Genomic DNA, 12,528 nt, shown 5'->3' on the forward strand with positions numbered 1-12,528 from the left:
AACGACTCAGAACGTTTCCTCAGAAGAAGAAAAATGGAAAACTACAAACTCAAACCGTTATGGGTTTGAGTCACAATCAACTGAACGTGACTTCCCATGGCTGGACCAAACATTTCAAATCTTCATTCAACTACACCCTCTATTTAAAGCATAAAGAAGCCATATTTTTCTACCCAGTTGTTAATGGTTTTTAAAGAAAAAGTACTCTATGGATCGGATGAGGACACAAGAAAGGAATTTTTTCAAAGAAAGCATAAAAAAAGGATAATTTTTTTCCACTTGTGTGTGTGATTACTGATTATCAGCAAGGAATTTCTCAATCATTTCCTTCTTTAACGTGAAACACACTTACACTTATACCTTGTCATCAATAATGTATGGAGGCATCTGCTAAGGAGACCGGAATACTGCGCTGAAGATTTTTAATAATGTGAGAGGTCTCTGTCTTTTGTTAAAGTCGCTTTTTTCTTGTCTGCTATTTTGTCCTATTGAGCGCCTTTGGCTAGCTTAGTAGGTATTAGTAGCGCTAATGGCCATTTATCCTTATATGTTTATTCATAATTATTTATATACGAGAGGGTTCATTCCCCACAATCTCCTCCCTTGAGCGTCGACTCTTCAAACCGAAGTTACCGTCTTTAGGTTTTCATAAATCATACATCACTCAGCCTTACGTAATGGTGATTATTTTACCTCCACCATCCACTTAGTGGACCTGTGGGTCTTTGTGCCAATAAAGCACACTCGCCTCTTTTGGTGATGATGGTTAAATATTATTATCAGTAGGTCTAGGTGGGGAAGAGGGCAACTAATGTTCAATTATTCCAATATGGTGCTAGACCACTTCGAGGAAATTAAGGGTGTAGAGATGTGATAATCAAAGTACTATACTGCAGTTTGAGATTTTCCGCTGATGCAATACAGGCTGAGGCCATCTAAGACGAGTTGCTTTTGGCCAAAAGTTTAAGCCGCCTTCACGTTTTTGTTTTTTCGTTATTGCTTAGCTGTTGTTGATGCTCTCCGTAGGAAAGTAGTTTGTTCCTTCAGATTGGGCTGCGATGGTGATTGTATAAGACATTTTTTCTTTGATTCCTTTTGTTTTTAGGTTAGTGTATTTTATCAGATTATTTCCTCTGTACTCTAATTGGGAGATGCATCTTCTGGCTACTAGAGCCTCAATTTTGGGCTTTTCCTGTGTTTTGGCTGTTACATCCACCTCATTTCCTTGTAAATTATTATGGAGAACAGTTCTATGTGTGGGAGTGGGGGTACCTGCACCAGTGCCAGAGCCAGTGATAGTGTACGCAACAGTATCAATAGGGTGAATATTTTTGCCTTTCATGGAATGTGGGATGATCATTTTGCCCCCTCTGTGTCTTGACGCAGCCGCACACTCCCGGACATAGTCATTTTTCCCATTATTATTGTTTGCTAATGAATAAATCTATGAAAAAAACAAAAAACCTTGTCAGTCTGGCATAGCAAACTCCCAAACACAGACGGGCACAAAATAACTGGGCTGCCCCCTCCTATATGGGCTAAAGATGCTCTCGCTTGTGCTCTCATTGATTATATTGAAAGAATTTTTGCTCCAAATTTATAACAGAACCCTATACATGTAATTTACAAAAATACCCATATAGTCCAAAATAAATTTTCTCAAGTATTGCCGCCTACGACTTCTTAATGGTCCTTCGAAATCAGCACACAAATGCAAACGAAGGAATACAAGACATTATACCCAACACGCTTCTCTCCCTCTCTCTCTCTCTCTCTCTCTCTCTCTCTCTCACACACACACACACACACATATCAGTCATGAGTGTGAATTATTTGAAATTCTGCTTAATTAAGAGAGCAAGGCTCATTCTCATGTTGCTTCAAAGCAGAATTTGGTCAGCAAATTAACACCAATAAACTACAGTGGTTCAACCGGTTGGTCTCAATCGATCTTGGTCGGGTCATTGATTCCCATCAATTTGATATCTCACACCGTTACCATTCGTTTAGGTTATTGGGCCTCATATGTTTGGACATACTCAAGACGGAATTAGGGTTAGGATAAGTCAAGGCGGATACCATATCTGTGAATCGTATGGACAAAAGATAAAATAGAGCTTCATAAAATGCTATCAGCTTAAGGTTCAAGCATTTCCTCGTGAGAAGAAAAAATGGCAAACCACAAATTGAAATCATTTCGGGTTTGAATCATAATCAATTGCGACTTCTCGCATAAAGCCACCATCATCTTCTTCTTCTTCTTCTCAGGTGTTATTACTTTGTAAAGGAAAAGCTCTGTGGAGCATGACTCCTTAAGGTATTTGTAAAGATATCTGGCAGAAAAGAGAATTTTTAAGGAAATTACAAGAAAGTAGTTTGGACCCTGATCCTCTGAATGCTTGGTAGCACTCAAATATGCATCCTAGGCCATCGGACACGCACTGACGCACTTGAGAGGATTTGATTCCAACAATTTTTCTGGTCATGACGAACATAGTTCCCATTAGTTACCACTGAATTATAACTGATTTTCTTCTATCCTTCTAATAACACCATCATTCCTTGAAGTTAATATTAAGGGAAAAAGAATGGTCCTTAATCGTGGGATCGCACATGGGCATAAAGATAGGATGGATTTTTTGAATTTCACCAGAGTGAGGGCATAATATCGTCGCTCTATGTGTCTGAGCATATGGACCACGCGATCAGGGATGGTTCTTTTGACCTAATATTAAATATAATTTTATAAATATTTAAATTAAAAAAAATGAAAATCTAGAATAATATGGGTCCCATTGCTTCTACTTTTGTACTTTAACTCCCCACCCCCACCAAAAAAAAATTTATAATGCTGGCACTCTTAAAGTCTAAAATGATTATAATCACATGAATTAAAAATATTAAAAAGCATAAATAAAGTAGATTTTTCCCACTAATTCTTTTTTTTTTTTTTTAATTTTTTCCCACTTGATGTGCGTCAGTACTGATTAACCAATGATGCATGTCAGACTAAAAAATTCTCAATTATTTCCTTTTTAAAGGTGAAACAAATTTACTCAATTATTTCCTTCCAGTGTGTGCTCTTGATCCCTACTCTTCCACGATGATGGATGATACCTAGTTAGAGACTGATGCCAATCGAGTCAGCTGTCCTCTTTCCTCCTGGGATCCTATCTCTCCCCCTTCCCTCTGAAAACTGAGTGAAAATTTTAATAAAATGGGTTTCTGTCTTTTATTGTCACTTTCAGGACGGAACCCACATTAGTTGACCTGTAGGTCTGTGCCAAGAAAGCACACATTTACTTTTCCGTTGATCATAGGCTTCTAGAAAAAAAAAAAAAGGACGACGAAGAGATTCGTAAAATTATTAATAAGGCAAAATTTTCCTTTATTCCAAGAGTTGGAATACATTGATTATTTTTTACTTTTTTTTTTTAATTTCCTGTTGGATAAGAGGCTTTAGGAAGAAAAAAGTATGAGGAGGAGATAATTATAAAATTATTTGTTGACCCAGGTGAGGAAGAAGGCAATTTATTCCATTATTCCAATAGTTAGAATACCTTCACTTCTTGTTGGATCAGAGACTTTTGAAAGAGAAAATGATAAGGAGGAGGTAGCATAAAATTAATTGTTGACACAGGTGGGGAAGAAGGCAATTTTTTCAATATCCCAATTGTTGGAATTGATGTATTAGGTCTTAGCTAAGACACTCATCCGTGGGTTGCCTGGATAGTTAGGGCGAATAGAGAATTGTGTGGATAAACGCATGGTACTAAGTTCAATTCCCCATATGTGTATCTGTGATTTAAGTGGAGAGTGTGGCGGTGGATTGCTATACTAGAGGGCTTGCAAAACAATTGTGAGCCACTGTTGTGGTTAAATATGTCTTGGAGGATAAAGGCTAAATAAAGTTAGGGAAAATGTTGGGTATGCCACCAATATATCGTATGTTAGCACCCATTGTATTTATTTCTCTCCCTCATTTTGGAATGACCCCATATCCTTCCTCAATGATACCCCATCATGTGACTACTTGGTGTTATCCGCTAACTTATTGTACATCAGCGGTATAAAATAATTATAAAACGTGCAATTATTTAAAGGCAAAATCTCCATCTATAAAATTACAACTACAATTACTTACAAGGGTTTGCAGTTCAGATTGGTACATTAGACATGTAACAACTGCAGATTTACCTCCATGAACTTTTTGACAAGAAGAGATAATTTCTTTATCTTAAATGAAAAATGGACTGAAGATCAAGAGAAGGTCGACATGGTTGAATCAATGTTATGTTATAGAGGGTTATGTATCCATCTTATTGGTACAATTTCAGCTAAATATCAAATTAAAATTTGGTCATTAAGAATAGATTTCAATTGAATATCAAATTAAAATTTGGTCATTAAGAACAGCTCGTCGCATCTGTTAGTATTTTTGTCAATAAAACAATAGAAAGGAGATAGGGTTATTTTGAGATTCACGAAAGCAGATTCTCCAATGAAATACAATACTTGCAACCATCATTACCCAATGGAGAAAGCTGGTTAATCAATGATACATTAGGTAAAGAAAATCTCAATTATTTTCTATCTTTAATGTGAAGCACACTTACACTTTATACATCCATATATCATAGCTTCTTTTACTTTGGGGTTCACATAAATCAAACGCCTCTCGGGCTCTCACGTATTGTTTTGTTCTCCATTCATCACATAGTGGATCTTTGGGCCTATGTGTGATCAGAGGCTTCTGGAAAAGAAAAGGATAAAGGAGGCGATGATGGTAATAATATTATTAGGCCACTCAAGCTAGCAGAATTCTCGTGCCCTTTAAATTAAAGATAGCTTAGGGATGAGCTACACTTAGTATATTTTATTTTTCCCAATACCTGATTTCACCCTTGACTCACAAAAAAATTTATTATTGCATAATTAAAGTTCATAAATTTACAACATGAAAGTGTTCTTATAAGCATCATAGAGTGCATTGAGTTGCCATCATTCTCCCATTGCTATCGTAAGGTATACAATGTTGCAAATCCTTTCACTAAGCATGTGGTAAAATCTACAACCACGATTATATGAGATGGTTCTCTTATTTTTATAAGTAATTATGTAAGTTGGGATACTCAGTTGAGACCTAGATAAAGATTTTCTTAATTATGATTGATTTGTTTTTCTACTGATGCCTTGATCTATGTGATAGAGGTCCACACATCTAGCATACTTATCAACTTTTAAAACAAGAAGAATGTATGTTATAGGAGTTAAAAAATTTGTTGAATCCCCACTCTATGGTGCACTATCTTGCAATGGACCAGACCATCAATGAATTCAACAATTTGAGAACTTTTAAAAATAGACACAAATAAAAGGCAAGTGCATTTTTTTTTTTTTTATTCTCTGGAAGCAACAACAAAATGGAAAATACTACTAACCATACTGTAGGACTCGCGACTTTGTAAATGGATTCAAACCCACAACATTAAAACATCCCAACAGGACAAAGACATCCATGAAATCGAAATTCCCAAACTTTATCAAACATACACCTTTGGCAATACTATTAGCTAATAATTTAAAAGACTTGGAAATATATTATTCTGACATGACCCAACTTGAGAAATTAACTTGGTTATTTATGATATATGATCTGGAGTCATTCCCATGGCCATATGGATTCCTCTTCATGTTTGAAGTAGATCAGCTCCTTCTTTTGCATCTTCTGTAAAGAGTTTCATCTCTTCAAAGCAACACATCACCATGTCTGCAGATCAAAGAAAAATTACATCACATTCTAATGTCCCTCAAACTTGTTAAAATTGAGAGAGGGAGAGAGAGAGAGGATCAAAACTCACCAATGTACTAGGATTAGACGTTCCTGGGATATTTGTAGTGGAATTTCTAGTAACTTCCCTTGAATTGATGGAAGGTACATGTTTGATCTTCTCCCAATCTTCTCCACCTTCTTTAACCTTCTCAAGGAACTCCTTTGGCATAGCCAAGGTAAGTTCTTGTAGTGTTGTGATGTGCCTAAGCCCATTGGGTATACATTTTAACCTATAAAGGTTACTAATTTCCAATATCCTTAGATTAGGCATTGCTCCTTCCTCGACTGTCCAATTCTTTAGCCAATCAAACCATTGGAGAGACAAACTCTCCAGTTTAGGAAACCCCCTTGTAGAGCATTTCATCACTATTCCATCGTATGGCTGAACTAATGAGAGGTCCTTTAATTGGGGCAACTTCTCGAGTGTCTTCATCATGTCTTCATGTAGCTGTGTACCATACAATTGCAACCTTGTGAGATTTGGTGGGAAGTTTTTGAGGTCAGGTAGCTCCCGTATGCATCCAGCAATATTGATATGATAGAGATACACATGATCCGAAAATGAAGGGAGAAATATTTGGCCATCTCCAATTTCTCCCAAGGCTAGGACCTCGAGGCACACAAATTTGGCTAGGGCCTTGGACAATGCCTCCTTGAAATTCTCCATGTGTTGTCCTTGAATATTCAGGTCTCTAAGGTCAGTCAACTTTTCGAGACCATCCTCTATCCAATCACCTGCTTGAAGCCAAAGTGTTTGGAGATGACCTAGATCTCCGAGGTTTCTAGTAGGAGGAGGACGAGGACGAGGATAACATCCACAATTAATCCCAATATCACTCTTAGTGATGGAATCATCAAATCTCCACTTCGGTATAATTCTAAAGCATAGAAGATGCCTTAACTTGTCCAATTTTAATATTTCAATAGGGAGATATTCATCAATCATGGTAGCAACTAGATTGAGAGTTTGTAGGTTATACAAGTTGCCAATCCAAGGTGGAAGAGTTTTCAAGGTGGTTCTACATAAGCTTAAGTACTTGAGAAAAATGAGCTTTCCTATTTCTTGGGGTAGGCTTTCAATACCTGGGGCATCCTCTAGATCTAACACTTTAAGTAGTTTGAACCGTCCACAATAAGAAGGGGGCATTTCAGTGAAGCAGAGTAATGAACGGAGAAGATTTGAAGAAGTTGAAGAGGAATGGTACGAAGCATTAGGCATATTATTTTCACCACACTTATAATGGAGCGCTACACGACGGTAACAATTCAAGGACTTGTGAGGAGTGGAGATATTAAGAAAGTTACCTTCCTCAGCTTCTGATATTGCCAAGTTCAAGAGGAGATCATGAATAATAAAGGATTGAGGTACCCCATTTGATTTCCACTTGCCAACTTGGATCAGGTTCCTTTGCATGAGCTCCCTAAGGCACTCTCTGCCCACATCTTCCATTTTTGAATTCTCTCTTGGTTCCAAAAATCCCTCTGCAACCCATAGCCGAATCAATCTGTCCCTCTCGATCTCAATATCTTGTGGGAAAAGCCCAAAATAAAGAAAGCAAGGCTTCAAGTGAAAAGGTAATTCGGTGTAACTTAGACTTAATACCTCTCCATAGTTGCTTGTGCCTTGATGCCAGTTCACACGGTCCAACACTTTCTTCCATTCATTATAGTTTCTTGGCTCTTTTTCGGATAAAAGGCTTGCCAATACAACAATAGCAAGCGGTAATCCATCACACTTCTTAACAAAATCCATTGCCAGATATTCCATTTCCTTATTGAGATGGTTGAGACATGCTTCAATGTATTTGTCATTTTGGGATCGGAAGAACACCTTCCAGAAAAGTCTTAAACTATTCTTTTCATCCATTACTTTTATCTTGTACGGATAAGCATTCAGGTCAGCATGCCGGGCTACGTCTTCTTCACGAGTTATCAATAACACTCTGTACTGTTGGCCGTCACATGGAACGTGGAAGGTGCGTGCCAGATTATCCCAATCTTCTTTCTTCCAAACATCATCCAATACAAGGAGATAATTCTTCTTCTTCTTAAGACACTCATAAAGCTTTTCCTCCAAAATTTCACCCTTCTCTAATGCCAATGCCCTTTTCTCTTCTCCTGTGAGCCCCGGTATGACTTGTTTTATGATTTTACATAGAACACCACATGTACTATAATTTTTTGATATGGTAACATAGGCTTGACAATCAAAGTGCCTTTTCACATCATCTCTATTGAAGATTTTTCTAGCAAGGGTAGATTTTCCTAATCCACCCATGCCGGTAATTGAGACAACACCGAAAGGTTTAAGGGGCTCTTTTTCCATCAGCAAGTTCGCAAGCTCTTCTGCTTCGGTATCAAAGCCGACGATACCGATAGGCTCAGGTTGATGTGCTTGAGTAGATACTAAAGGGGGTGGCTTAATATCAAACAACCCTAAAGCCTTAATATCAAAACTTGTTCTTTCATCGAAAAGCCTTTTGAGCTTTCCTTTGATATCTTCAATGTTTACTCTTAGCTGATGAGAATCAATAAGAAGTTTTAGGAACTTGATGATTTTCTGAACAATGTTATCCGGCTGATTCTGTGCTGCCACTTTGTATACAAACATGTCGATGGCATCTTCTGCCTGGAACGCCAACTCTCTGAGTTGTTTTACCCACTCTTTAGCCCGCTCGCTTTTGTACAGTATTGCATCTGCATCCTTCAAAGAAGCTTTCATCATGTGGAGTTGTGTGTAGAGTGACTCCACTTCTGGCTTCAACTGTGAGAGATACTTTGCTTCATCGGTTGATAGAGCACCTAGTTTCTGTGCTAGAGGAAGGACCGCAGTCTCTGCCATCCCCCCCCCCGCCCCCCTCTCTCTCTCTCCCTCTCTTGTATATAAAAGCTTTGTTGCACTTTACAGCTTAGACGTCCATGCAATGATCTTCTGATATCTCTCACTTTTTTCAGAACTTAATCTTTTGTTGTACTTGTAGCCTTGTAGGTCTGGGACTCCACCTCCACCTTGCTTTTGTCATATGCCACTGAAAAGACAAGAAGAAACATATAAGATTAAAAACAATGAACAGTGAATCACACGCTAGGAATCAAAAGGAAAAGCTCAATGGTATATATTATATATGTAAAACAAAAGAATTTATTCTCTAGTTTAGCTTAGAGGTGGCACAATTGGCTGGAAGAGCCCACCCCTAAGGGAGAAGGTGTGTGTAGGAGTAGATGATCATTACATGTGAACGAACAACTGTGTATTTAGGAGTAGATGGCCATTTGCCCTACTAGCGCCAGTATGAAAAGTATAAGCTAGTAGAATAGAATTAAAATATAGAAAATAAAAAAATAGAACAAAAGAAATTATTCCCCTCCTTATCTTTTTCTATTCCATATTTGTCACTTAGGCAAAACGAACTTATTATAATTTTTTAATTAATAATGCGAATGTTTGAATTGAAAGAAGTGAAACCTTTTTCCAGTTGAGTGTGTCTAAATTACGCTTACATAAATGTATTTAGAACTTGAGGCCTATTTTTTTATTGTCCCTCGTCTTATTCCCAAAGTATTTTTAAGTCAAGGTTATAAAAATGTTTTCAAAATTAGTGACTTCTTTGTCATTATCATGGATATTTTTTTTAATACATATGTGAAATGATAGTATTTATCATCATTAGAAAAAAAAAATTGTTATTATATTAAAAGGACAAAAAACTAAGCTTAAGAATTATCTGACACCTTGAAGTGTATCAATAAGAAAATCCCTTCTTTAATTTAATTATCCCTTCCTAAAATTACAATTATTGAAATGCTATCAACTATATGATTATTCTAAAACTTCTGAAGGATCAAAAAATTGTCAAAAGAAGAGAAAAGATTAAAAATCTGTCAAACAAAGATGATAAAATTATCATCGTAAAATTAACATAAAGTAGAGGTCAACACTTGCTAAAAGGAAAATGAAAAAACTGCTACAAATGAGTAACATGCATAAAGAAGTGAAATAAAAATTTATCCATAAAATAATACATTAATTTAACAATAGGGGAAGACTAGGAAGGTGGACCTTGTGGTCATAGGTTTCGGTCAATCGTAGTTAGGTGATCGTCATTATATCTTGCACCATGAATGCTTGATTGCAATTCCTTCCATGCATTAATCTGACACTCTTAATAGATAGTGAAACTTGTCTCGGGCTATAGTTTACAGTTGGTTTAGATTGGGCCTCCTAGTGCGGGCTAGCTTTGACACCACTAAATAAACACATAAGAAATTTTCGAAATAGATGAAAAACAGGTCTAATCAATCATAAATACCACATTCCCACCTACTCTAACAAAATCACGAAAATAATAAAGAAGCAAATAAACTGAGATGGAAGAAAAAGACCTATATTCCTTGCACTGATTGAGACATCCATAAACCAACATAGCTTCACAAAATCCTGTAAGCTAATGACTCAAACGTCTCCTTGCCACAAGATAAATGGCAAACTACTAACCGAACATTTTGGGTTTAAGTCATATATACTAGTCACAAGTGACCTAAGAGATTGAGACCCACTTCAACTTTAGGGTAAATGAGAACTTGAAGCTTTAGAAGGAGATCAGATTCTCTCTCGGACCATGACCTCCTACAACAATTCCACACTTAGTGGTGGCCCCCACATTCCTTGAATGGTGTAAAATTGTTGCAGTAAGTCATGGTCTAGTAAAGAATGCTCGTATCATTTATCGAATCAGCTCCAAACTTGAGAACTGGAACCAATTGTAAACAAGTTGGGATAGTTTCGATTCGTAATTGATCTATTGCAATATCCAAAATTCCAAAATTGTTACCCATAAGCATTCAAATAACAAGAAACAATTAAAAAAAAAAACCCCTCTCACCTATAAATCAATAAACACAAAAGAAATTTCCGAAATAAATTGGAGGCAAGCCTAATCAATCATCAGGAAAATAATACCGAAAGAGAATAACTAAGAAGAGCTTAAAAGAGCTATACCTTGCAGTGATGGAATCCCTAGACGCAGAGCTTCACAAAACCTTTTCAACTAACCATTCAGAAGTTTCCTCGTCCAGAAAGAAAAATGGAAAACTACAAACTCAGATCGTTATGGGTTTTTGAGTCACAATCAATTGTGATTTGTTACACTTCTTGTGGCTGGATAGGACTATCCATTTCCAAAGCTTCCTGCATCTACATTCTACACCCTCTATTTAAAGCATAAAGCCGCCATCTTTTTCCTACCCAGGTGTAATTGGTTTCTACGGAATGGAGGACACAGAGAAAGGAATTTTCTCATAAAGCAGAAAAATAAAATCAATGACACATCTCAATCATTTCCTTCTTTCAACGTGAAATACATTTACCTGTACGGTGGGGTCATAATAATGGAGGCATCTGTGCTCAGGAAGGACGGAGACCGGAATACTGTGCTGAAGATTTTTAATAAAGTGAGAGGTCTGCCTTTTGTTAGTCACTACTAAGGTTCTCAAAAATAAATGAAACATCACTTGTCTTACCGAACGCTGATTGTTTTCTCCCACCATCCATTAGTGGACCTGTGGGCCTTTGTGCCAATAAAACACACTCACTCCTTGTTTTTTTCAAAGACTTAGGGCTCTTTGTTTGACAGATAAAAGGGATGAAAAACTTATGAAATAGGTCCAACATTTATGAAAAAGAGAGGAAAAAGAAGTGGGATAGAATTCTATAAAAAAAGAGAGAAAATAGGATGAGAAGAGAGATAGACATAAAACAATTTTTCCGTGAAGTCCTATCTATTTTGGTAGTATTTAAAAAAAAAAATAGGGTGGGAAAAATTAACTACCACACCAGCGGACAAAAATTATTACATTAAATGACATTGTCTAATAAGTTTCTTACCCTAGCAAACAAACAACTAAGTTTTTTTGTATTTTAAAAAAAAGTTATTTATTTTTCACCTTTATTTTATTTTTTTCTCTATCAAAAAAATTAGGCCTTACAAGAAAGAAGAAATAAAAAGATGGTGATGATGATAGTAATATTATTATCTATTATTAGTACACCCGGGTGGGGAAGAAGGCAACTTTACTTTTATTCCAATATGATGCTCGGAAGGCCAATTCGAGGAAAGCATGTAGAGGTGTGATCAAGTACAAGACTTGTGTGAGATTTTTTGCTGATGCAATAGAGGCTGAGGCCATCTGAAATGGATTGCTTTTCCTTAGGCCTTCATTCTTCGAGAAATTTTTTTTTTTTTAATCATATTGCTTAGCTGTTGTTGATGCTCTCAATAGGAAGGTCTGTTTCTTAAGTTGGGCTTTAAGGGTCATCTCGTAGAAAAACAATTTTTCTTTTTTGATTTCTTATTTTTCTAGTGCATTTTTTTAGTTTATTCGTGGTCTTCTAACAGGGAGGCGCATCTTTTGGCTATTAGTGGTTTTGTTTTGGGTTTATCCTATGTTTGGTGGATACCCACATCTTTTCCTAGTAAATTTTCTATAATAATAGCTTCTATTTTTTCCTTGCTAAAAAAAGCAAAAAAACGGAATACACTAACTATTTCTTATTGGATCAGAACTTTTCTTCCTCTTAAAAAAAAGATTAAGGAAGAAATTGTAAAATTATTAGTAGGTCTAAGTGGGGAACATGGCAACTTTCCATTATTTTCAATAGTTGGAATACAATGATTATTTCCTGTTGGACAAAAGGC

General features: G+C 36.5%; 1 protein-coding gene across 1 annotated transcript; it reads right to left on the reverse strand.

The window, feature by feature from the left end:
- Nucleotides 1-5,372: 5,372 nt before the first annotated feature.
- Nucleotides 5,373-8,699, reverse strand: LOC122088840 (probable disease resistance protein At1g58602). The gene is made up of 2 exons (XM_042658190.1): nucleotides 5,862-8,699; nucleotides 5,373-5,770 (listed from the first exon to the last, which is right to left on the reverse strand). The coding sequence occupies exons 1-2, from the start codon at nucleotides 8,673-8,675 to the stop codon at nucleotides 5,762-5,764; spliced, it is 2,823 nt and encodes a 940-aa protein (XP_042514124.1). The 5' UTR covers nucleotides 8,676-8,699; the 3' UTR covers nucleotides 5,373-5,761.
- Between the last annotated feature and the right edge of the window lie 3,829 nt (nucleotides 8,700-12,528).

This window comes from Macadamia integrifolia, chromosome 9 (genome assembly GCF_013358625.1).
Source record: "Macadamia integrifolia cultivar HAES 741 chromosome 9, SCU_Mint_v3, whole genome shotgun sequence".
Taxonomy (NCBI): Eukaryota; Viridiplantae; Streptophyta; class Magnoliopsida; order Proteales; family Proteaceae; genus Macadamia; species Macadamia integrifolia.